This window comes from Lithobates pipiens, unplaced genomic scaffold, assembly GCF_037356315.1.
Source record: "Lithobates pipiens isolate NorthernLeopardFrog02 unplaced genomic scaffold, aLitPip1_a1.2 Scaffold_17, whole genome shotgun sequence".
In the NCBI taxonomy this organism is placed as follows: Eukaryota; Metazoa; Chordata; class Amphibia; order Anura; family Ranidae; genus Lithobates; species Lithobates pipiens.
This window is the reverse complement of record NW_027507755.1, coordinates 5,902,636-5,930,262: the sequence shown is the minus strand read 5'-3', so window position 1 is coordinate 5,930,262 and position 27,627 is coordinate 5,902,636. Positions and strand designations below refer to the sequence as shown.

Here is a 27,627-nt window from a genome sequence, read left to right as displayed (position 1 = left end):
CCCCTTCCGCAAGTGCCCCGCTGCCTGCTGGGAAACACACAGATCCCAGAGGCAGCGGGGACCGTCCTCATTGCGCAGCGCGGCTCACGCATGCGCAGTAGGGAACCGGGAAATTAAGCCGAAAGGCTCCATTTCCTGATTCCCATACCCAAGATGGTGGCGGCGGCGGCAGCACTCGAGTGTCGATCTAGAGATCGGCTTCGTGTGCCGACATCACGGGCGCGTTGGACAGGTAAGTGTCATTATTTTAAAAGTCAGCAGCTGCAGTATTTGTAGCTGCTGGCTTTTAAAAAAAAAAAAAAAAAAAACGCGGAGTCCCGGTGGACTCCCGCTTTAAACATTTATTAAACAAAACAAACCTCCAATCAGTTTACTTGTATGTATGATCTAGATTAAAAAAAACAAAAAACCTATATATTAAATAAAAACAGGTAGTCAAAACTTTTGGACAAAAAAAAAAAAAAATGGGCTAACTTTACTGTTTTTATTTTATTTTTATTTTTTAAATGGTGTATTTTTTTCCCAAAAAATGCATTTGAAAGACCTCTGTGCAAATGCCGTGTGACATAAAATATTGCAACAACCGCTATTTTATTCCCTAGGATCTCTGCTAAAAAAATATATATATTTTTTGGGGGGTCTAAGTGATTTTCTGGCAGAAAATACAGGATTTTTACTTGTAAGCAACAAGTGTCAGAAAAGATTTAGTCTTTAAATAGTTAAACTGAGAACTTCTACACAGAGATGACTTCATTCATTCAGAAGTGTAAACATTGTATCATTTAGTTCCTTTCTTGGCAGTCTGCCCAGAGTGGAGGAAAGTGTTTCTATGACTCAGACAACTCACACTGACTTCTTACAGAAGTCATTTCAAAGTCCCGCTGTAGAATCGGCTTTTTATTAACACAATCGGCCGATGCCGATTATTTAAAAAACGGCAAATATCGGCCGATATATCGGTCGACCTCTACCAGAGATATGAATAAAATCGGTAGCCTCAGGGTCACAACCTCTAGAATAAAGAAAAGACGAGGAAACACACAGTTATGATGAGAAATGCACATCTTAGGGTCAGAATGTCAAGGTGGCCTATAGGCCGCAGGATCTCCCCGGGGAGATAGTTTAAGTCTACCCAAAGAGCCAGCCAGATCCTTTTGGAGATACCAAGCCGTAAATCGGAATGGATGCATTGCTGTCTGAATGTCAGCGTGAGTTAAAGTGACCTCCATATAGTTACGCCATCTCGCAAAGAAACGGTGTGTAGGACGAGGAGTTCTGGTGATGGCGTCCAGACGTTCCATATAGAAAAGTGATTTGATAGCCTTTTGTACCGCTAGCAACGTGGGGGGATGTTTGGATATCCAAGATTGCAGAATCGTCCTAAGAGCAACAAGAAGTGCCAGTTGTGCCCAGTGAGAAACAGACGTCGGAATCCCGTCTCCCGCTGGGGGAGTTTGAAGTGCCCATCCAAATATGCAAAGCATAACATCTTTCGGAATCCGCTGTTTAGAAACAGATTCAACGTAGGTAGTTACTGTGTCCCAGTAGCTTGCTATGGCAGGGCAGTCCCATAGACGATGGAGTAGAGTGGGGCGAGGTGAAGAGCACCATGGACATATTTTCAAGTTCATATTGCTGTTATCATTGTACATGGGGTAGTAGGCCCTGTGAATTATCTTAAATTGTGTTTCACGCCACGTTTCGGAGAGTGTGAGTTTACGTATTTGCCGGTAGCCATCCATAATTTTAGTAGGGAGATCATCATCCCCTAGTAGGGTCGCCCATTTCTGGAAAGGTGTGAGATGGTATTTATCCGAATGGTATTGAATGAGGCAAGAGTAAAGGTTGGAAATGGAATATTCCCCCGAGTTCAACACAGTGTCAATGAAGGACTGCTGGAAAGGATTCGTCTGGGGCCCATATTGCGAGCTCAAGTAGTCAATTAGCTGGTTATAGTAGAAAACATGGGTCGGAGGTAGCGAGAATTCCTGAGACAGGGTCTCAAACGACTTAAACTCACGATGATCTGCTTGATATAAAGCTTTCGTGGAGATGAGTCCCTTGAGTTTCCATTGTGAGTATGTGCCGTGCAAAGTGGAAGGGATGAACATAGGGTTTCCTTGAATGGGCAGAAAACTCGAGATGGTTGTTGGTAGTCCTAATAACTTGCGTATTTCTCTCCATGCAATGTTGGTGTCTCTGATAAGCAGATTAGATTTAAGATGAGGCGGCAGAGTATGTAGGTTGGAGTGAAGGACTGCTGCCAATGTGTAAGGAGAAGCCATAGCCCCCTCCAAATGTACATTACAATACCTAGAGGTGCCCGAAAGCCAGTCTAGACCCTGCCTTAACAAACATGCAAGGTTATAAAAACGAACACTGGGCAAACCCGCACCCCCCTCAGCCTTCGGGAGGCATAATTTAGGTAAAGCTATGCGCGCTCTCTTACCCGACCATATAAAGGTAGACAGTGCCCTGTATAGTTTCTGGATATCTGCGTGTTTAGCAGGAGGGGTATGGTCTGCAAGGGGTACAACAGTCTGGCAAAAGATATCATTTTAAACAAATAGCATCTCCCAAAGAGTGAGATAGGCAGGGTCGCCCATAGTTCCAGTTCCCTAACAATCCTAGACAAAAGCGGGGGGTAGTTAAGCCCATACAATGAAGCCGGTTCACGACCTATGTGTATCCCTAGATACGTGATATGGCTTTTGGCCAATGTGAATGGGGACCGGTGTATCCATTTGGGAACCAGTCTAGGATTCAAAGATAGGATCTCACTTTTGTCAAAGTTTATCCGAAAACCTGAGCACCCGTGAAAGGCATTAAAAATTTCCTGCAACTTGGTAAAGTCGGACATGGGGTCAGTGGTAAACAACAATATGTCGTCCGCAAATAACGCTGAGCGTAAAGTCTGCGGTCCTATCGGTAAGCCACTGATCCCATCTCGCGAATTCAGCAGCCCGGAGAGGGGTTCGATCACCAGGTTGAATAATAAGGGCGAGAGCGGGCAGCCCTGCCTATTCCCTTTAGATAAGGGTATCGAGTCTGAAATAAAATCAGGTGTAACCAAGCGAGCTGTGGGAGACAGGTACATCTGTTTGAGAAATTGTAAAAAGGGGCCTTGAAAGCCAAACTGTGCCAATACTCTAAACAGCCAAGATAAACTCACATTATCGAAGGCTTTTTCTGCGTCTAAGGAAATTATTGCTACATCTTGAGTGGGGTGGGTTTTGGCATAGTGAAGGGCTAGGAGCACTTTACGTATATTAAGTGTAGCTGAGCGCCCAGTGACAAAGCCTGATTGTGCGGGGTGAAGTATGGCGGGGAGTATAGTGGCCAATCTAGAAGCAATTATTTTAGATAAAATTTTAGAGTCCACATTGATTAGGGAAATAGGGCGATAGGAACCCGGCATAGTGGGATCCTTACCTTTCTTTGAAATAAGTTTTATAAAGGCTTGTGAACCCGTAGGCATATAGGGTCCCCCCTTCCACATGTCTGCATAAACAAGGTGAAGAGTGTCCGGTATATAATCTAATGTGGATTTATAAAATTCCGCAGTATAACCATCCGGCCCCGGTGCTTTAGCGGTGGACAGCAATGTGATGGTACGTTTAACATCATCTAGGGTAATGGGGGCATTAAGCATTGCAAGTTGTTCCTCCCGTAGCGTTGGTAGTTGCATCTTAGACAAGAAAGCGTCCGCTTTAGTAATGTCAGTGGGGTCAGCGTCATATAGAGTCTTATAATAAGTGGTGAGAATGGCATTGATCTTGTCTTTGTCAGAGGTCACGGATCCATCCGAGTCTCTCATAGTAAGAATGCGAGTGGGTCGTCTAGGCCCAGCGCATAGTTTAGCCAAAAGTTTGCCCGCTTTATTTCCGAACCTATGGAAATATAACTTAGAATAGGCCAGTCGTGCCGTTTCTTGTTGCTCTGCCCAGAGGTCAAACGCCCTCTTAGCTTGAGTCCAGCTTCGGATGTTTTCGGTTGTACGACTCACAAGCAGACGCTCGTGGGCCATACGAAGCGCATGGCTGGCATTAGTATATTGGCTCCTATGGTGTTTTCTCAGTTGTGTAGTATAAGAAATAATCTTTCCTCGCAAAAAGGCTTTACCCGTTTCCCAAAACAAGGTAGGATTAGAGATATGGGCATTATTAGTGGTGGCATAGTCAGTCCAGGCAGTCCGCAGCATGTCTTGAAAGTCAGGGTTGTCAGCTAGGTAGGAAGGAAATCTCCATGTCTTTGGTGCAGATGGGGACATTGTCCGTGATAGATTTATCACTATAGGGCTGTGGTCCAAGATCCTAGTATCTAGGATTTCCGAGTCAGGTAGAGAGGGTATCAGGGAGGGGGAAGCAAAGAAGTAATCTATACGTGAAAATGATTGATGCAGCGGGGAGAAAAAGGTGTATTCCTGGCTAGTCGGGTGTTGTAACCTCCACACATCAGTAAAATGAATGGACGACATGGCTTGAGCCAGTGGGGTGGGTTTGGGGGTTGAGGTAGTGCAGGGTGGCGCGCAGTGAGAACTAGTCTTAGAACGATCAGTTACGGTGGACATTACAGAGTTAAAGTCCCCCCCGACCAGGTGCCTAGATTCAGGGGCTGCGAGTATCCAACAGATCACATCTTGAAAGAAGGGGGTACCCGGCGAATTGGGGGCATAAACGTTAGTGATGGCCATGGGGTTAGAGTCTACCATTATCTGTATAGTCACCATGCGGCCCTCATTGTCTGCTTTTACCGCCGTAAATTAATGGTGTAAGGTTTTATGCAATAATATGGCAACTCCAGCCTTGCGTCCAACTGCTGGGGAGCCATATACCGCACCCACCCACAACTTATTAACAATCTTTGCAGATCATCCGCCATGAGGTGCGTCTCCTGCAACAGAGCTACGTCTGCTCGGAGGCGTTTCAGGTGTCTCAGAACAGCCATACGTTTACATGGCGATCTAAGCCCCTTGACATTCCAGGAGATAACGTTTAAGTGACGCCCACTACCTGCAGAAGCCATTTAAAAGTTAGATAAATGTAAATCATTGTGGGTGTAATAGGGGTGACCCTGTTGTGATGCAAGGTTCGCATGCAACAGTGCTCCCTAATAGAGACTGCAATCCCCAGGGGTGCTACAACTACTATACTTAAGAAGAACAGTAACTGGTATATGGTCATATAGGCTACAAATCTTAACACAACTAAAGTACAGAACATAAGAAACAATATGTCCACAATTAGGGACTTTCCTTTTTTCCACATGAGGCACAGACTTTAGTCTCGGCTATCAGCCCTGTCCCGCCCCTCCCCTAAAGGCTGATGGTGGGCCAAAGGGGGAGGCAAAAAAAAAAAAAAAAGAGTATGTGAGGACGGGTAGAAACAAGTGTCCCATCGAGGAGATAGTAATGAAACCAATAGAGGGACGAGTAATAGCATCCCCGGTTCCAGAGAGGTCCCATGCATCAGTGATAGACGTCCATCACGGTGAGAAAAAATACAGGGTATGAAAGCTGAGTTGAAGGCCGTAGCCAAGGCAACATTAACCTCAAGTAACATATTATAAAGAACTAATACGAAAACCTTACGTAGCAGTTAATAGCTACAAAGTGTACCAGAAGGGCAGGCCCAACGGATCATAACGGGACATGTACAGTCAAACTATCAGCTACCAGCAGTACCATGGTAGGTCATCCGACCCCAAGGAAGCTGGAGGGAGAAGGAGGGAAATTCAAAAGAAAATGAAAACTGCTGTCCCTCATTCCCTGACAAACTAAACCAAGGTAAGTACACCATGATGAATCAGCGGTGTCCTGAGCGATCGTCCTTGGGTGTAACTCTGATGCGTTTAGATGGTGGGTTAGTGGGGCTGCGTTGATGTTTAGGAGGTACAGCAGCTCTATTTGCAGACTGAGGAGATGCGCTGTCAGCCGCGTGAGAGTGTTCCATGTCCGTGCCCATGGAATCAACACATTTTTCTGCTTCCTCTGGTGTAGTAAAAGTGAGCTGTTCCCCAGTCGGTGTTTGGAGGCGCAGTGTGGCCAGATAGGACAAGGAGAATTTAATGTGAGTATTGTAGAGTGCTGTGCAGACTCGAGAGAAGGCTTTGCGTCGGTTCATTACCTCCACCGAGTAGTCAGCAAATAACAGTAGCTTTGCCCCATCTACTGTCAGGGAACGAGAGCTGCGATATTTCTGCATAATGGCTGTTTTGTCAGCATAGTTCAAGTACTTAACTATGACATGTCGAGGTTTGGCACATGTATCCGACGGTTGGCCAATACGATGGGCCCGTCTGTTCGGGGATTAGCTTGGCACAGATAGTGGGGAGTTGAGCGGAGTTTACCGATTCTGGGAGACCAATGATACGAACGTTATTTCTTCTCGATCGGTTTTCCAAATCGTCGATCTTTTCCCACATCTCTTTATGCGTGTGGAGGATCCTGGCAATCATTGCCGAAGATCCGGCCGTTTCATCCTCGAGCGCTGAGATACGTTCTTCCGTATGTTGCAGCCTTTGTCCCTGGGCCCGCACTTCCAGATGAAGCTGTTCCAGCCCTCTGTGTACCGCAGCGTCCACGGTAGCTGTGAGTGTGGGTCCCAACAAGAGAACCACAGCTTGTGCTATCCCCTCCGGGGATGTAGGGTCAGCTTGGGTGGGCGTTGGTGGAGTCAGGGATCCCTGAATCTGTGAGGCCTGCTCGTGTGAGGGCGGCCCGCCTGCCATGTTGGCAGCGTGTGTCTCCGCCGCTGAAGGGATGCCCGCCGAAGCCGCCTTGGCGTACGACCGCTCCACATAGCGATCCATGATGGCTCACCCGTCCTCCGAGATTACGGTGAGCCTCCCCGGTGCCTGAGCCGGCGTTTTAGGCAGATTAGGCGAGGAGGGACGCGGGAGCTAATGGCGATCACCTCCTCCTCATGTGGCGCCGGAACCGGAAGTTGTGCTGGATTTAATAGATGGCTTTAAAAGTAAGTCAGTAACCGATTCTACTCCAGTGAAATCATCAAAAGTAACGGAAGTGAAAGCGTTCAACCTAACAAAACCAAAACAAAATATTTCGTTTTTTTGGATGCTACTACTTATGAAGTCACGTTTATTTATTGAGTGTAGTCACTTGATTGAACACGAATTTTAAACTAATTTTATACTTTTTGCTACTGTCATTTATTTATATTTATTCCTTCAATTACTTGGCACTTTTTTGTTCGCACTGACCTTTGCAGGTCTAAAGGTGATGGTGTTGGATGTGTCCACACTTTATATTTTGTTTACATTATCTAGTTTACTTATATAACTTAAGCCACAGTTGACGCTGTAGTGCGTTTATTTTTACATTTTCTTGACTGTATTAGTCCTATTTCTGGATCACGATCATACTCAGCGTACAGTTTCCTTAAGAAGCACTATTATCCATGCTTGTAGTCTAGGTGAAGACACCTCTGTAGTGCAATTACCATTTTTTCACTTCAATTTTATTTTGATTTTATATTCTCTGTGTTTTTTTATTTTTTGATACATTTTTTTTATAAATTTTTTTTGTTCTTACATTACCATTTCGTTATCCAGCCGGCACTTTACACAACTGTATTTTCATTCCACATGTGAATAGATGTATAACTTACCAGTAGACCCAAAAATATTTTAGACATCTCTATAACATTGATAAGGGATTATATACTTTCTTGCTCTATACCATCCCGCCTATGAGCCAGGAAGATAGGGATTTAACTTCTTTTAATCAGTGTTGCATGATTGTGTAATTGTTAGTCAAAGTATCACAGCATTACAAACTGAAAAATTACCTAAACAAGACCATAACTCCAACACATATTTGTGGCATATATATATATATGCGCTATTGGCCGTGGCAGTTTACACTTTAATAGCACACTCTGCACGCTCTCAGCACAAAGACCGCGTTCTCGGTCTGGGTTAAAGATTGGTAACTGCCAGAACCAGCATCCAATCATGTGGCTACCGTGACAATGGTCAATAAATTCCGATCCTTCCAACCCCCGGGCATTTCAAACTGTTTAAATGGACATGTCTGAGGGTGGGTGTCATCAATTGGCTAAAAAAAAACAATCACTAGCCTTCTTTATATAATGGCTTTTAGAAAACATTACTGCAAACCCCATTAACCTTCTGCTTACTATAACGTAAACCCTCTTATTATAGGGCTACTAACATTTTTTTATTTTTTTTTTATTTTTCAAGATGAAAGACAAATGAAAAATTCTATATAGTGGATGTGATCAGCACTTACATACTATATATTATAATCTAGCAATATATTCATGTTCCTTCAGTGCTCTCAGGCCTTCAGGGTTGTTTTGAACAGCCTCAATGAAAAATGTGTTACTTTTTAAAGGTCACTGTAGTACCCAATATGATTTAGTATGCTACACAAGTGTATAAATTACACTTTCTGTCTCATCGCAGCCAGATACCTTGAACCTTTTGTTCAATGACATCCTTTTGTTCCAGCAGGGAGATAAGTCTCCAGCAAATGCTTCTAGGAAACAGTTCTTGGTACATTAAAAGCAGTATTTTAAAGTCCGCTTTTTTTAGAAAAAAGTTTTGATTGCCAAATACAGGTGATACGCAGCATTACATATACATTTCAAGGTGATATAATGATCCAGAAAAAGTATGCATTATCACACAGCCAGAAAATTACAGTATACATTTTAGGTCTCATGCACAAAGAGCGTAAAAAACGCCACTGTTACAGGAGTTTAGGCCCCTTTCACACGAAGGCGGTTTTCAGGTGCTATAGCGCTAAAAAGAGCGCCTGAAAAAAACCGGCCCCTTTAAGACCCCATTCACACCTGAGCGTTTTGTAGCTTGACGCCTGAAGCTACAAAACGCTGGAGGGGAAAAAATCCATTATTCTTAATGGAGATGGTTCACATCTCCACTCCAAGTCGCCTGAAGCCCTACGCCTGAAGCTCAAACAAGTTCCGGACCCTTTTTTGTCACGCGAATCGGGCTGATTTGGGCGTTTTTCTTCTTTTAACATTGGTGACCTTTTGCCCTGCACAAATTCGCGGGCAAATCACAGTAAAAAACGCAGTAAAAAACGCTGCGAATCGCGGTAAAAAACGCCGCAAAAAACGCTTGAAAAAGCTACGCTCAGGTGTGAATGCAGCGTCATTCCGGTGTGAAAGCCGGAGGGCTTTCACAATGGAGCGGTGCGCTAGCAGGACGGTGAAAAAAACCCTGCTAGCAGCATCTTTGGAGCGGTGAAGAAGCGGTGTATTCACCTCTCATTAACCGCTCCTATCCATTGAAATCAATGGGGCAGCGCAGCTATATGGCGCTTTGCGGCCGGTTTTAACCCTTTTTCGGCCGCTAGCAGGGGTTAAAACCGTCCCGCTAGCGGCCGAATACTGCCACTAAAAATAGTGCCACTTTGCCGCCGACGCCAGCACATTATTCAGCCCATAAAAATGTATTAATGCTCAAACGCTAGATGTGCCTAAATGCACCTAAACGTGCCTTTTACCGCATGTTTTAAGAAGATTTTTCCTGCAAGGAGTTCTGCCATTCAGAGGGGCTTAAACAGGTGTCCTGTGTGCATGAGGCCTTAATACTTATATATTTACAATTTTCTTATCTGTATACAGCTATTTTTTGGTGTGGCATACAACCGAACAATTTTAACTAAACAAATAAATATATAAGAAAAAAATGCAAATCGAAGTGACTTGTATCCTTTCCTAATGCATTGCACTGACCTTTTTACTTTATGTTCATTCATAGTATATTGCATCTAAACTGTCTGGTCCGCCATCACTATTCCTCCCAGAAGAACTTACTAAAGTTTGATTTTGGTTTTACACAGACAATGTTTCAGACAATTCTTTTCATCTAAACCAGGGGTCTACAAAATTTCTAAACAAAGGACCAGTTTACTGTCCCTCAGATTTTAGGGAGGCCAAACAGTGGTCATTGGAAGTAGAAAAATTTCAAGTGTTGGTGGGAAAAAAACAATGCTCCATCTTTGTTGTCAGTGGGAGGAATAGTGTGCCATCTTTGTTGTCAGTGGGAAGAATAGTGTGCCATCTTTGGTTTCAGTGGGAGGAATTATTCCCCATCTTTGGTGTCATTGAAAGAACTTGTGCCCCATTATTGGTATCATTAGAACCCATTGTTGATGTCACTGGGATAAATTGTGCCCCATTGTTGGTGTCAGTTGGAGGAATAGTGCTTCGTCATTGGTGTCAGTACATAAAAGTGTGCCACAAGGGCCAGATAAAAGAAAGCACAGGGCAGCATCTGGCCCCCGGGCCACAGTTTGAAGACCACTGATCTAAACCAAATATTGGTAATATTTTCATCTTCTAGCCTCATTTGCCATTCTATTTAAAGAAATATCAGTATTGATCAGGTTTTTCCAAGGTCCTAAACTGATAGTATCAGCAGGGCCGCTGGTAGGGCAGTACAGCCAGCCCTCCTGTACTGGGCCTAGGCCCATCAGTTCAAAAGGGAATCCCAGGCACCTGCTGAGCAGAAGGGCCAGCTGTACTACCTTAATGCAGACACTGATCCTCTTCTGCCTTGCGCTGACAGCTTCTCTTTTGCTCCCTCCCACTGGCTGTGCAGCAGGTGAATCAGTTCTAGAATCCGTGCCCCCATCCTTCTGCTTTCTAGGCCCCCCTGTGCACCCCTTTTCCCCACAGCTTGGCTGGCTTCCATCCTCTCCTGCCGGCAGCTTCTGTGGGCACACGAGATGTTAGTGTATTTTTAGCAAAAACATAATTAGATATTTTCAGGGTGGTGGGGGGGCGGGAGCAGGGCCCTGTCAGGTAGAGATGAGCTCAGGCGTGTTTGCACGCTCCACGTGCAGAACCCACCAGGAATTCGGAGCAGCGCTGCGCTAATCATAGGCAGTGAGACATTGCCCGATCTCTGCAGCCGCACATCGGGGGAATGTCTCACTGCCTGTGATTAGTGCAGCGCTGCGCGACTTCCTGGTGGGCTCTGCATGTGGAGCATGCAAACACGCCTGAGCTCATCCTTACTGTCAGGTAGGTATTATGGGGCCTAATGATTTATAACAGCAGCCCTGAGTATCAATATTTATCCACTGCAGCCTAACATAGAAGAGAAGTCGTCTCAGAAATGTCCTAGTGGCAATATTTACTAATTCATCAAGGATTACATACAATTGGAACGTCAAAATTACCAGCTATGAACTCAGTTACTGGTGACCATAATGGTCTAATCTTACATTTATGACATAGGGCACATCTCTTTTTCCCTATTTTAAAACAAATACGTGGGGAGTAATACATTTGGAGTAAATAACTTATCCATATCATTTTATGTTTGGAGGATATTACTGTATCCTGATAAGTACTACTAATAAGATTTCTTCCATCAGCTCAGGTAGAAAAGCAATTAATTAATGTTGCTGGTTAGTTAAAAAAAATTGCACACAGCACAGAAAAGGCACATAGATGCTAAAAATGAGAGGTTCTAATTATTATTCTACTTGAACAACTCAACCGCCTAACTTCTTTATCCCCTACCTCTTCAACAGGTTTCCTACACAATGACAAGTACAACGTCTGTCTTCTTATTCTGGGCAGAAATCAGCACGATATCTCATATTTGTGAATCTAATGCCTTCTTTCTATCAAATATGAGTGAGCAAAGCAGCATAATCTGCTACTCAAGATAATAAGCCAAAGTCAAATGAACACTTTCCTCAAAGCAATATAACAGCTTGGCTGAAGATTTCAGGTTAATGGAAGTGGATGTCAGAGGCAATTATGGTAGCAGGATGCTTTTAATGATGGCAACAGATCGGTGTTAACAATTTAGACGTGGCTCTCAGCAGGCAAAGAACAGAACACAACGCTTCACAAGTTCAGAAATAAATGTTTTGGATAGTGCTAACAACATAAAACAGATGTCCAGGGCACCCCCAGAGGGACCTTACCTGTTCTGATGAATTACAAATAGGTTAAACCAGCTGGATTCATCCTCACGAGGCCGCAACATGGTGACTTGTTTGTTAACAAACATTCGGTAGAGTCTTTCATCGGGGATGGACCCTGAGGCAAAACAAAATGGAGGGGCAATTGACTAAAAACAGCAACAGTGGCACTTGAGTACATGCATAACCGGCTTGGAGGCTAGGCTGAGAGGGAAAGTAAACCTGGAGATGCCTGTTGTAAGCTATTGCCAGTCTTCTCTCTCACAATAGAAATGTAAATGAGAGAGCTCATTACACCCCGCAGAAACTTTATTACATGGGGAAAGTCCATATCTTCATTGTGTCCCTGATGTAATTCAGCCAACGGGTCTCTCCTCAACATGTTATGGTGATGTCCCAAACTTCAACGCTACTGGGAAAAGGTGTTTCCAACTTTGAACTCCTCATGTTCAATAAGAGTGACAATGGGTCCCAAACTTGCACTTCTGGGGGTGATCACAATAGATTTACTTCCAGAGGAAATGCACAATATATGGACAAGACCCTTTATTTAGTGCAAAAGCTTATATTAAAAAAAAGTGGGATTCACCCCCCTTACTTAAACAGGGGTGTGATGTTCTTATTTTTACATTGCACAAGGAAAAATTAACTTACAAGCATAGGTGATGTCCTAGGGAATTTCAAAAGCTATGGTCCTGGTGGGTAGACTCTAATAATTAATTTTTTGATGCCCCCTCTCGCAATGCAGAGGATAATAATTAAAACTGAAAGAATAGATCTCCGGTGGCTATGGATATAGGGGTAAGCAGTGAAAAGGTCTAAGGCGGATGGAGAGTAAGGTCATAAGGGAGGTCTCGGGGGTTTGAGATGCAAAACTCCATACCCTGCATGTGTTGACAATATACAAGGTCATTGATAACTGTTTTTTGCAAAACAGTGAGTCCATGCGATTGTACACGTTTTTATGATATATATATGGGTATTTGCCATTAATAACTTTAGTTAGTCTGTGAAATGCTATGTCTGAATTTTTTTCTTTTTTTTTATTGTTTTGTTAACATAAATTTTGCTTTGTCATACCCCTCAGCCTTTGACAATAAAAATTACTGTACTCGATTCAAAAAAGAAAAGAGAATACTGGGGTTACCATTAGAAATTAGCCTAACACCCCCCAGTTCGGTTCGGACCAGAACATACCCAACAGCCATTAAAGTCTATGGGACACGAACATGAAAAATCAAAAGTGCTCATTTTAAAGGCTTATATGCTAGTTATTGTCATAAAAAGTGTTTGAGGACCCAGGTCCTGCCCCAGGAGACATGTATCAATGTAAAAAATGTTTTTTTTAAATGGCTGTTTTTTCGAGAGCAGTGATTTTTTTAATGCTTAAAGTGAAACAATAAAAATGAAATATTCCTTTAAATATTATGCATGGGGGGTGTCTATAGTATGCCTGTAAAGTGGCACATTTTTCCTGTTTTTAGAACAGTACCACAGCAAAATTATACTTCTAAAGCCAAAATTGTCATTTAAAACAGATTGCGGTCGTAATGAATTGTCGGGTCTCGGCAATATAGATAAAACTCATTGAAAAAACGGCATGGGTCCCCCCAGTCCATTACCAGGCCCTTTGGGTCTGGTATGAATATTAAGGGAAACTCTGAACTAAAATAAACAAATGTAAAAAATTGCGTGGGGGTCCCCCTAAAATCCATACCAGGCCCTTCAGGTCTGATATGAAAATTAAGGGAAACCCTGTGCCAAATTCGAAAAAAAAAAATGGGGTAGGGGCCCCCCCCAAAATACATACCAGACCCTTATCTGAGCATGCAACCTGGCAGGCAGGAGAAAAAGGGGGGGCGAGAGAGCGGGCCCCCCGAACCATACCAGGCCACATGTCTTCAACATGGGGAGGGTGCTTTGGAGTAGCCCCCCAAAGCACCTTGTCCCCATGTTGATGGGGACAAGGGCCTCATCCCCACAACCCTTGCCCGGTGGTTGTGGGGGTCTGTGGGCGGGGGGCTTATCGGAATCTTGAAGCCCCCATTAACAAATTTGCATGACCGCACAATTGTCATTCAAAGTGTAACAGCGATGAAAGCTGAAAATTGCCCTGGGCAGAAAGGGGGTAAAAGTGCCCAGTAGGCAATTAGATAAAAAAAAGTACATGAGCTTCTTCTGGGCCAGGGCCGTATGTCTTGCCTCACTAGTCTTCAAGGGTAGTGCCTGAACAAACGCAATAAAAATGTATGTTTTTTGTGCAGTTTCTTGCCTATAAACCAGCTTGCCATTGGCTAAAAAAAAAAATCAAATAAAAAAACACCCAAAAAGCAGCAAAAGACACAGCTGATTGTGGATGTGTTAGACCTGCCATTTAGCATCAGCTTTGCAATAATAGGAGTGAGAACCATGCCCCAAATGCACCTCCTCAATGGCACCAATTTGTTCGTCTCAGCTTCTTGCAGGTGTGCTGCTTTTGGCCACCTTAATTGGAAGTGGAAGATGATGTAATTGCCGTCCATGTGCACGCATTAACACCGGCACTGAAGTGTGCCAAAAATATGTACTGAGCTACGGATGTGCTGCTCAGTGTACATTCTAAAGAAGATTGGGAACAGGCAGGTAAGTTTGCTTTATTGCAGAAGAGACAATGCATTAGTCTTCTGCAATAAACAGCCAACCTGCTCACAATGTTTTATGTTTTACACTTTAATTCCACTTTAAGCACCCATCTCTGGAGAGCCTAAGATTTAATGATTGAAGGTCACCTGATGACTGAAAGATGCTGCCCTGACATCTGTCTGACCTCATATCCTGTCTTCCAATATCCGAGAATACATAAAGACATCATAAGAGGGAGCCCAATAATTAAGAAGGCTCTTACTGACGTACTTTAATTATTGACTACAGCACTCATTTATATCCAATGACAGTTTATTTTTTTATGGAGCTTTCCTCAAGGCATAATCATTTACAAACTATTCACCATCTTTACAATTCTTTTTTTAGCATTGAATTAACTGGTGTTATAAATCATATTTACATTTTTAATGCACATAAAAAAAAACAATGACTTGACATTTGAAAGTAAATTATTTTAAATGTATTCATCACTTGGAACATAGAAAGCGCCATAAAGAATATCACTTTGTTAAAGAGGGATGGAGCAGAAAGGTGTTCTTTTTATAGCTTTAAGCACTTTCATGTAGGCATTTAATGTCCAGAAGGGTCACACACCACAGGACACCACACCTCACATACAGATTAGTGCTGCCTTGAAGGTCAATGCCGTCACAAAATCATAGCTTTGCTTAGGTGAACTCCTTTGTGTATGCGTGGTTAAAAACAAAATGTGTACAAATTAACGAACAACTTCAACCAAAACTTTTTTCAGAGAGAAAAAGAGTAAGAAACCACTTTATTTCCCCCACTGCATGCTGTGGTTCCTCTACTATGTACGTCCCTAAATTATGTATAAGCCAATCGAAGAAAACAGAATCTTGGAGCAAGGGGACAGACTATCCACAAACCTGGGAAGTATTAATGCCTGCAGCAGCCAGCAAATCAGCGAGGAAGTGGCGTTATAACAATCAGGACCCAGGAAAGGCAAGTACAGTGTATTTTCTTGAAACAGGTATGCAAAAGCGACCTTGTAATGACAGGGCCACTTAAAAGAGAAGTATGTGTTTTTTGTTTTTTTTTTGCTAATCATACTTACCTCAATGGATGGGGCATCAGACCAATGCTGCAGCTGTCCCCCAGCATCTCTGCCCCGAGACCCGGGCCACCAAACACCGCCGATGGCTCAGTTCTCACTCCTCCCCAAGAAGAGCGATGCTGACTATCAGTCAGCATAACTCCTGTTCTGCTTCTCCACGCTCATTGGAGCGATGAGCCGTGGAGGGGAAGGGAGAAGCCATCTCAGCCACTCGCTGAGACTGCCATCAATCAAGGCAGATGGCAGATGGCAGATCCAGACTTGGGAAGTCGGGATGATGCGGTGCCTCGACTGATAGCAGTGACATCAGCGGAGAGTAGACTTCAGACCGCTTTTCAATGAAAACGGGTCACAGGAGTACAAAATGAATTGTACTCCTGTGACCCTTGGGAGAAGACCAGTCAAACAAGCTCAGGCTGGACTTCTCTTTTAAAATGGTTGTAAACCTCAGACATGAAGTCCATCTAGTTCATCCAAAAACATACAATTCCAGAAACAGAATCCTTCACCCACAGTTGATCCAGAGGAAGGCAAAAAAAAAAAAACAGCAAAGCATGAACCAATTTGCTACAGCAGGGGAAAAAATTCCTTCCTGATCCCCCAAGAGGCAATAGGATACCTATAAATGTCAGTACCCAGTTATATTATGTACATTTAGGAAATAATCCAGGCCTTTTTTAAAGCAATCTACTAAACTAGCCAGAACAATCTCTGGAGAGAATCTATTCCACATTTTCACAGCTCTTACTGTGAAGAAACCTTTCCATATTTGGAGATGAAATCTATTTTCCTCCAGATGTAAAGAGTGCCCCCTTGTCCTCTGTGATGACCTTAAAGTGAATAACTCAACACAAAGTTCACTATTTGGACCCCTTATATATTTGTTGTTGATCATATCCCCCTTAATCTCCTAATCTCCTCTTCTCAGGAGAAAAGAAATTCAGTTCCTCTAATCTGAGCTCCTCCATGCCTCTTATCAGTTTGGTTTCCCTTCTCTGAACTTTCTCCAGTTCCCCGATATCCTGGTGTCCAAAACTGAACTGCATATTTCAGATGAGGTCTTACTAATGAGTTGTACAGGGGCAAAATGATATCTCTCTCTCTGGAGTCCATACCTCTCAATACAAAAGAAAGGACTCCAGGCTGCAAACTGCAACCAGAGATGTGTGAACCTTCAGCGTTATTTGTGTTTTGAATTGGTGTGCCATGTGGGAATGGTGCAGATTGTGGCCATCGGTTGCAGAAACGCGAGTGATCGTGCTTCTGCAACTGATGCATTGAGTTGAAAAACCTCTTGCAGTGCAGTATCTAGTGACTACAGTCAGTACAGTTGCGCAAGTATCGTACGGCATAAATGTTTGCAACTACACCCATTCCACAGGTCCTCTAATTTCAGAAAATATGTAAATATTTTGGGGGTATTCAGTGATTGTCAGGCCTAATATGTATGTTTTAACGTGTGGAAAAAATGAGGGTTAAATCATTTCCTACTCTTGTAATAACTAAGAAAAATTGGCTATTCATAGATTTTAGTTTGGGGGCTGCTAAAAGAAGAAAGGGAAGTATCCACCAAGTGAAGTGGAGGGATCCTTTAAAGCTGTTAGTACATACTGTGACAGACACTCACCTAGTCCATACAGAGCAATCTTGGTTCCCCCTTTCTGTAACAATACCGGGCTGATGTCTATCTTTTCTACAGATGCGGATCGTCCAAAATGGTTCACAAGTCCAGCACAGCTCAATAAATCGAGAGCACAGAGAGCATCTGCCTGTAAAGAAAAAGCAGCTATAGTGAGGACAGACCAAGGTCTAATAGAAGCCTCAAGAACCATTTTCCCACAGCTACGGAAACTGATGAGCAAATTACTGGAGATATCGCTTATTCACCAATGTTATTATTTCTCATTGTTTTTTTTATATACTGCATAGAAGTAGATAACTATTTATTTCTTTTTCATAAGTCATTGCGTTTTATGTACGTATTAGCTTCTTATTTGGTTATTTTTTTTTGTTTTGTTTATTCTGTTATTACAAGCTGACAAATGCACAAATATTAGACAAATACATTTTCTTTGTTATTTAACATAAGGCTTAATGTACACAGGATGTTTTAAAACCTCTCCTGAACGATTTAACTTGACAGATAGTAAGCGATGTTTAAAAACGTCCGTTTTGCCACGTTTACGTTTAGAAGCATTTTAAAAAATATATACAGTGCCTTGCAAAAGTATTCACCCCTTGGCATTTTTCGTGTTTTTGTTGCCTCACAACCTGGAATTAACATGGATTGATTGAGGATTTGCATCATTTAATTTACAGGACATGTCCACAACTTTGAAGATTTTTTTTCATTATTGTGCAGCAAACAACAAATAGGACAAAATAACAGAAAAGGTCAATGTCGATAACTATTCACCCCTCTAAAGTCAATACTTTGTAGAGCCACCATTTTCAGCTATCACAGCTCCAAGTCACTTTGGATAAGTCTCTATAAGCTTGCTACATCTTACCACTGGGATTTTTACCCATTCCTCCTTGCAAAACTGCTCCAGCTCCTTAAAGTTGGATGGTTTGCGCTTGTGAACAGCAATCTTTAAGTCTGACCACAGATTTTCTATTGGATTGAGGTCTGGGCTTTGACTAGGCCATTCCAACACATTTACATGTTTCCCCTTAAACCACTCAAGTGTTGCTTTATCAGTGTGTTTGGGGTCATTGTCCTGCTGGAAGGTGAACCTCCGTCCTAGCCTCAAATCACACACAGAGTGGTACAGGTTTTGCTCAAGAATATCCCTGTATTTAGCACCATCCATCTTTCCCTCAACCCTGACCAGTTTCCCAGTCCTGACTGCTGAAAAACGGATGGTGATCTTTGGGTGATGCACCAGACATAGCATTTTCTTTGATGGCCAAAAAGTTCAATTTTAGTCTCATCAGACCAGAGCACCTTCCTCCATACATTTTGGGGTTCTCCCACATGCCTTTTCGCAAACTCAATACGTGCCATTTTGTTTTTTGCTGAAAGTAATGGCCTTTTTCTGGTCACTCTGCCATAAAATCCAACTATATGGAGCGTACGGCTTATTGTCGTCCTATGTACAGATACTCCAGTCTCTGTACAAAGTCTCTGCTGTGGAACTTTGCAGCTCCTCCAGGGTTACCTTAGATCTCTGTGCTTCCTCTCCGATTAATGCCCTCCATGCCCCGTCTGTGAGTTTTGGTGTGTGGCCATCTCTTGGCAGGTTTGCTGTTGTGCCATGTTCTTTCCATTTGGTTATGATAGATTTGATGGTGCCCCTAGGGATCATCACAGATTTGGATATTTTTTTATAACCTAACCCTGACTTGTACTTCTCATTAACATTGTCCCTTACTTGTTTGGAGAGTTCCTTGGTCTTCATGGCAGTGTTTGGTTAGTGGTACCCCTTGCTTAGGTGTTGCAGCCTCTGGGGCCTTTCAAAAAGGTGTGTATATGTAATGACAGATCATTTGACACTCAGATTGCACACAGGTGGAAATCATTTCACTAATTATGTGACTTCTTAAAGTAATTGGTTGTACCAGAGCTTTTTATGGGCTTCATAAAAAGAGGGTGAATACATACGCAAATGCCAATTATCAATTTTTAATTTCTGAAAAATAGTTGTATGTATATATTTTTCTAATTTTACTTCGCCAACTTACACTATTGGGTTCTGATCCATCACATCTAATTCAGATTAAAAAAAACATTGAACTAAAGGCTGTAATGTAAAAAAACAAAAAAAAAGTAAAAAGCCAAGGGGGGTGAATACTTTTGCAAGGCGCTGTATATACATATATTTTTAGTTTTGTTTGCAAATAGCCAAAAATGAAAAAACACCTGTAACCGAAATGTGGCTAAACTTGAGTTTACCGCGTTTACAGGCTGTTACAGGAATTTGGTCGATTCAAATGCCTCTCAACATCTGTCCTGAATGCATTTTTTTTTTTGCTTTCCAAAAAATGCTTCTGAACTCAGCTGCCTAGAAACTACTATAAGCAACCCTGTGTACATGTACTGATAAGATAACATAGAGGAGAGTTCAGGGGCAGCTGAAAAAACAACGTCCAACTCCTACTAAACGTCCATTTACCAGCAGCAGTATACACGAGGCCTAACCCTTTTTAAAGTTATTACTGCGTCTGCTTACATCAATATTTCTTGTCTTATTTATCCAGGGACCACAAATCTACTGTACATCATAATACACATGAGACATTTGTGCTTGGCTGGGTAAGAAATACATACTTTTTGGTTTTTAAAAAGGATATTTCTCATACCATGAGATATTGAAGCATTATTAACACACACATAATGCTTCAAAATCACAGAGCAACAAAGTATGGAGACTAGAAGTGCACCGAATGGAAATTTTGGTGGCGAAACACAGCACACCATAAGCACAGTAAGATTTTGGTAAAATCGTGGCAAAATCATGTGATTTTTCAGTGTCATTATTGGTACTTATTTCTATATCGACGAAATGGCGAAAACACAATTTTTGGCCATAATGTTTCAGCCACCAAAATTTTGGTGTAACTCTAATGGTGACTTATAGCTACAGATCCCTTTGTTCTGGCCAATCAAAACTGTTGAATGTTCAACTGTAATGGGCTCCTATGGGTTCCTGCATATGGCTGATCTGTGATGATAATAATAAGAAGAATAAATCCTTACATGCGTAATCATTTTTTTTTCTGATTTGCCTATTATACAAGTTCTGAGTACCCAGCAATGACACAAGCATCAGAATAATTACCCCTGTTGGGTCGTCATGATTTCCATGCACACTGAACACTGGTATAGAAACATTTAGGTTGTCATCTTGGTAATTTACCCAGGGGAATCTATAAAAGAAAGCACGCATTATCATACATGTATATTCATATTATCAGAGAAATCACAATATTCATACTATATATGAGGGGAATATGAGTGGCCCTAGCGATCATCCTTAAGGCTAGGTTCACATCTCTGTGGCTGCGACTGATGCATTTTTCAGGCACATTTTGCAGTGCGTTTTACATTTCTAAACCCTAATTTTTATGCAGGCAGTTTTCATGCAATTTGTGTTTTCTTTTTTTTATCTTTAACCACTTCAGCCCCAGGAAGGATTTACCCTCTTAATGACCAGGCCATTGTTTGCGATACGGCACTGCGGCACTTTAACTGACAATTGCGCAGTCATGCGACGCTGTACCCAAACAATATTGATGTCCTTTTTTCCCCCTACAAACAGAGCTTTCTTTTGGTGGTACTTGATCACCACTTTAAAAAAAAAAAATATATATCCCAAAAAAAATGTAAAAAAATACCGTATATACTCGAGTATAGGCCGACCCGAATATAAGCCGAGGCCCCCAATTTACCCCCAAAAAACTGGAAACTTATTGACTCGTGTATAAGCCGAGGGTGAGACATGGCTGTCCATCCCTGTGTGTCCGTCCATCCCTGTGTGTGTGTCCGTCCATCCATCCCTGTGTGTGTGTCCATCCATCCATCCATCCCTGTGTGTCCGTCCATCCATCCCTGTGTGTGTATCCATCCATCCCTGTGTGTGTGTGTGTGTGTGTGTGTATTCATCCATCCATCCATCCCTGTGTGTGTGTGTGTGTGTGTGTGTATCCATCTATCCATCCATCCATCCTTGTGTGTGTGTGTGTGTGTGTGTATCCATCCATCCATCCATCCATCCCTGTGTGTGTGTGTGTGTGTGTGTGTGTGTGTGTGTGTGTGTGTGTGTGTGTGTGTGTGTGTCCGTGCAGCCTTGTGTGTGTGTCCAGCCTACCTGTGTCCCAAGCCTCCGTCCCGAGCCGCCGTCGTCCCGAGCCTCCTCTGTCCCGTGCCTCCTCTGTCCCGTGCCTCCTCTGTCCCGTGCCTTCCGGTGTCCCGTGCCTCCTCTGTCCCGTGCCTCCTCCGTCCCGTGTCGTGCCGATGGATCGCCGCTCTTCTCGGCGGCCATTCTACGATTCAAAAGCTGCGCCTCCGTCCTCCGCCTGTGATAGGCGGAACACTCAATTTCCCAGCAGCCTGTGTTCCGCCTATCACGGACATCCTCTCATACTCGTCCGTAGTATGAGAATGAACGGATGTCCGTGATAGGCGGAACACTGACTGCTGGGAAATTCAGTGTTCCGCCTATCACAGGCGGAGGCGGAGAAGGAGGCGCGGCTTTTGAATTTTAATGTCCGCCGTCTGTCTGCTCGATACGCTGATCGAGCAGTCAGACAGCGGTGACTCGAGTATAAGCCGAGGGGGCACTTTCAGCCTCAAAAAAGAGGCTGAAAATCTCGGCTTATACTCGAGTATATACGGTACTTTTTTTCATCAGTTTAAGCCAATATGTATTTTACATGTTCTTAGTAAACAAAACAAAAAAATCACAATAAGAGTATATTGATTGGTTTGCACAAAAGTTATAGCAGCTACAAAATAGGGGAAAGATTTATTGCATTTTTATTATTTTTACTAGTAATGGCGGCGATCAGCAATTTTTAGTGGAACTGCGACATTGTGGCGGACAGATCAGACACTATTAACACTTTTCTGGGACCAGTGACATTTATACAGTTATCAGTGCTATAAAAATGCACTGATTACTGTATAAATTACACTGGCAGGGAAGGAGATAACACTAGGTGGCGATCAAGGGGTTAAGTGGGTCCTTGGGAGGTGTTTCTAACTGTGGGGGGATGGACTGACAGGGAGTACAGAGAGATCACTGTTTCTGATCACTAGGAACAGACTATCTCTCTGTACACCCCTGACAGAATGTGGATCTGCTTGTTTACATTGATAGATCCCCGTTCTGCCTCTCTGTGGAACAATCGCGGGTGGTCGGGGACATCACGGCTGCCAGCCACGCGCATCTGCTCCGACACCCTCTATATCTATTACTCAAAGCACTGGTAACGGTACAACAATTCGCGCAATAGAGCCAACCTGCCGTCGTATATCGGCTGCAGCTGGTCGGCAAGTGGTTAAACACACTGTACATTGCTGGTTGCTAAGGAGGAGACTAGGGAAGCTGGTCGCTGCGTCCTTAACAACCGATGAGTCATCAGTTGTCAGAGGGGTGACAGTGACATCTGAATGTAAAAAAAAAAAAAAAAAATCGAAAGCTAGGAAAAAATAAATAAAATCAAGAAAAAAATGGCATCCCCCACCCTCCTATCTGGATAATATCATATTGGTTTAGGAAGGTTAAATCGCTCTTCCGAGAACTGATATGGCGGAAAAAACTATTGTATAAAATTAACTAGCTTAATGTTAGCTAAATATGCAGGAGGACTTGCCATTCCACATGTTAAAAGTTATTTCTTAGCCTCGCAACGACAACAATTTATTGGTTGGACGGAAGTGGCGGAGCCTGATCCTATACAGGATCTGCTATTACCATTATGTAGAGAATATACATTGATCTGCGAGGGAATCGTTTTTGACAGGTAAACGTTTTGATAAAGTATGGCAAGTAATGAAAATTATAACTAATATTAGTGTTGTTATACATATTATACCCCAATATGGAAGATTGAAAACTGTGAGGAATTGCAGAAACTGGAAGGGTTCGAGTTACGGCAAGAACATGGGTTAAGATATCTGGAGCAGTTGTTTCAGAACGATAGTTTAAAATCCTTTATTATTATTTTCAAAAGAAAAATCTTTTACTCAAATAATGGATGAATATGGAATTCCAAAGCAGAGGTTTTTTCAATATCTTCAACTCAGACCAGACTACCAGACTACAGAATTAGGCCCATTCCTTTGAATTTAAACTTAATCACTCTATAATAATAACCTTATTAGAGGCTAAAGGGCATAAGCAAGGTCTTCTATCTTGACTATATTGTGTACTATATTTTAAATTTCAAGAGTCTGTAGATATTTCCTCTGTAGATATTTCCTCAGGGGCTCAGTGGGAATGAGATCTGGGAACGTTGACAGATGACCATTGGACAATGGCTCTGTCTGCGGTCCCTAATGTATCGCTGTCCACTACGCAAAAATGAACACAATTATTCATCTTACATAGGTATTATATATTATACAGGGGGTCCCCTACTTACAAACATCCGACTTACAAACGACTCCTACGGAGAGAGATAACAGGAAGTGAGAGGGAAATCTACCTCTAGGAAGGGAAATTCTCTCCTGTAAGAGTTAATATGGGAAAAAGGTGTCTCCACTGATGCTTTATCACCAATCCTTGTTGCCCTAAGCCCTTGTACACACGGTCGGAGATTCCGACAACCAAACCCGTCGGAGTAATTCCGGAAGAGGTCCAGAAGTGATGTTGCATACACACGGTCGGACTAAGTTGTCGGAAAATCCGATTGTACATAACGTGATGACGTTATTTTGTTACAACGGGACTACGTTCAGGCTAGTAGCCAATAGCTTTGGTCTAGGAATTTGATCTGAGCATGCGTGGCACTTTGTCCGTCGGAGTAGGCTACACATGATCAGAGTATGTCCGATCGGAGCATTGTGTCGGAAAATTTTAACGACAAGTTGGAAAAGTTGGTCCGTCGGATATTCCGACGGAAACAGTCCAATGTAGACCACACACAGTCGGAATATCCGACAAAACGGTCCGATAGGAAACATTCCGACGGAATCTCCCACCGTGTATACAAGGGCTTACAGTCCAAAATTTTCAAAATCCAATTATCATTGGGAAAGAAAGTGAGGTGAAATCTTTTGTACAGGGGCACAGACAGCTAAACAAATGTTACAAGGGTGATAACCCTTCCCTATGTTATCCAAAAAGCTTAAAAATTGATTTTTTTGCTGGATACTTAAAAAATGTACCTGTTCCGACTTACAAACAGATTCAACTTAAGAACAAACCTACAGTCCCTATCTTGTTTGTAACCCGGGGACCCCCTGTACTCCTGAGAAACTATTTAAAAGGAAACGTAGAGATTCCCCTTTATGTCCTTGATGTAGGAGAGGACCTGCAAATGTAATACACAGGTTATGGAGATGTCCAAAACTTCACAGATATTGGCAGGGTATAATCAATACTATTAATAGTCTGTTTGGAATAAAATTGCCATTAGACCCTGCCATCTGTTTGTTAAATATAATAAAGGACTCTAGTATCCCAGTCTGTGCTTATATTACAATTGTAAGAAGTCTGTTTCAAGCTCGTAAGTTAATAGCACAACAATGGATCTCAGTACACCCATCGACAGTAGAGGAATGGAGAATGCAAAGAAAGAAAACCTTGCTAAAAGAGATATATATTTTTCTACATCAAGGTTGTCAAGGGAAATTTGAGACTACATGGAGAAACTGGATGGAGGATTCAGGCCCTGAATTGGAAGGAGCCATATAGTATGATACGGGATATAGAGAGAGAGGATTCAGAGGGGAGAGGGGTTGCTTTTGGGGAGGGGGGGACTTTGGTTGTTTGTTTTTTTTTGGTTTGCTTTTGGGTTATTCAATGTTATGTGGACAGTATGTATATATTTTGCTTTAAATTTCTCTGTTCATTGTATTACAAAGGAAAAAATTTCAATATAAATTTACTGGATTAAAAAGAGATGCTGCTTGCAGGACTTTTCCAAATGTCCTGCAAGCGCACTGCCCCAGGATGAAAAAACACACTAAAATGAATGTTAGGCGGTTTTCAGGAGCTATATATAGCCTATTTCTAGCACTAAAACACCTGAAAACCATGTAAAAGGGGTCTAAGAGGTTGCAGTGCTTCAAACGGAGGGAATGCAACAGACACAAGCTTCAGCAGTGGTAAGTATAAAAGCCCAATCTTTTACAGGGAATTGCTTTGAGGAATTATTTAAAGTAATGAAAGTACTTTAAAGCATTGAGCCCTATTAGATATTAATTAGTGGAAATATGATCACAAGACTGCTGTCGTTCAATACATGATAAAGTGATAGATCAAAGTCCAATGATCCTACATAGAAATCATCTAATTCAATTTTTACTAAGAAAACTGAAATTTCACTGTAAATCAATGTCCAGTCCATTCCCATCTATCCTGTACAGCAGGGGTGCCTAACCAGTGGCCCGCGGAGCCCTGTGATGTGGCCCTCGACCTCCTGCTCTCTGATGGCAGGTTGGCAAGCCCAGATTGTGGGTTGCTGACCCACCATTCCAGAGCATCAGTGTTGTTAATGGAGCAGGCGGTAGAGAAAGCAAGTGGCTACAGAGCCGCATAAAATGATGCTTCCTATATAGCGCTGCCTCCTGGTACGGGCAGAGTGATACCAAATGCACTCTGCCTGGGACATCAACAGCCAGCGACACTTGAATTGAAGATTGTTATTAAAGGTAAGTTTATTACTAAAATCATAGTGTATATACGAGCATATCTCTTCTGCAGTGGTTACTGGGCTGCTTTCAAACTGATCCGTAGGTGCAGGGAAGAACACCTGTGGGTTACCTGCATTGAGCCATAGACTTCTGTTATTACCTACAGGTGTGGTGAGCTTTCAGAAAGTGCATCACACCTGCAGGATATAATAGAAGTCTAAGTGCAGCTCACCCACAGGAAAGCCACAGGTGTACTGCACAGCACTTGCAGTACAGGCAAACCACAGCACAGCAGTGTAAAAGCAGCATTAGGCCCCTTTGGCATGATCGGTCTGACCCAATCGGACCCTCCGTTCCCCTCTATTGAGCCACAGATGTAAACAGACTTGTGACCGTATACACCCACCTATCTCCAATCCTGTCCCATTCCATCATGGTAGATCAGATCGGAAAGCCTATAGAGTAGAGTGAGCCATGTCCATGTCTGCTCTGCATATGCAGGGTAGACACAGACCTGTCATCCGCTCGCTCCACTCATTGCGGCCCGTGACTGGTTACTAAGTTGCTTAAGTGGCCCTCGCTCTTTAAAAGGTCGGACACCCCTGCTGTACAGCAAAGTTCAAGAGCATCAAAATAGCATCTGACTATTGTAATCAGGGTACATAGTTACATAGTAAGGTTGAATAAAGACACCAGTCCATCAAGTTCAACCTAAGTGAGTGTTGGTGTGTGTCTACAATTGTCCCTATCCCTGTACATTGTGCATCGCTAAGATGCTCATCTATTATATTATTTTTTTTTTTTTTAAGTTTAAGGTAGCCATATAGCCCCGTCAATTTACACATACATCACACACTCACATCGGTCCCTACCCTCAAGGAGCCCACAATCCATGGTCCCCAAATCACATTCATATACTAGAGTTAATTTTGGGCAGAAGCCAATTAACCTAGCAGCATGTCCTTGGAGTGTGGAAGGAAACTGGAGTACCCTTAGGAAACCCACACAGGCACAGGGAGAACATAGAAACTCCAGACAGGTAGTGCCGTGGTTGGTATTTGAACCCGTGACCCTTTTTACTGCTAGACGAGAGTGCTACCCACTACACCACTAAGCCGCCTAATCAGGTGTTCTGAAGTTCATAATTATTGAGCTTACAAGGAAACAGAATGTTCCTGAGTAGGTTAAGGATACAAGTCAGAACAGAAGAGCACTCCAATAAATTAAAATTAGACTATATCCATTTACGGAGAGGAAAGAGAGCTTTGCAAAGATGTTCACATACAACCTACTCAGCCATTTTTTAATCATTAAGTTTTTGTTGATTTTTTTTAGGAACAAACAGTAAGCAACAGCATACAACGTAATTACAGTGTGAAACACATAGCTCGAAATAGTAAATGAACAGTGTTATAGTATACAGAGAACATAATATGAGCATTGCAGACAGTTATACAGGGTGAGAAGGTTGTTTGCTGACCCATATTCTCCATGATTTGGAGAATTCAGAGTATTTAAGGGCATTAAATGCTATAAGACGCTCTAACGTGTAATTGGAGTTGACCAAATTTACAACATCTGAAACATTAGGGGATAAATTTGATTTACAGAGTCTGAGAATGTTCAACTTTGCTGCTAATAGGATATGGGTGA

General features: G+C 42.6%; 1 protein-coding gene across 2 annotated transcripts in view; it reads right to left on the bottom strand.

The window, feature by feature from the left end:
• The window catches only part of MRE11 (MRE11 double strand break repair nuclease), a 594,456-nt gene that overhangs the window by 453,075 nt on the left and 113,754 nt on the right, over window positions 1-27,627 (bottom strand). For both annotated transcript variants that reach the window (XM_077484966.1, XM_077484967.1), the window contains exons 5-7: window positions 20,453-20,540; window positions 17,299-17,440; window positions 11,957-12,071 (exon numbers count right to left, since the gene is read on the bottom strand). In XM_077484966.1, the coding sequence (XP_077341092.1) occupies window positions 11,957-12,071; window positions 17,299-17,440; window positions 20,453-20,540 (345 nt within the window). The remainder of the gene's footprint in view (window positions 1-11,956; window positions 12,072-17,298; window positions 17,441-20,452; window positions 20,541-27,627) is intronic.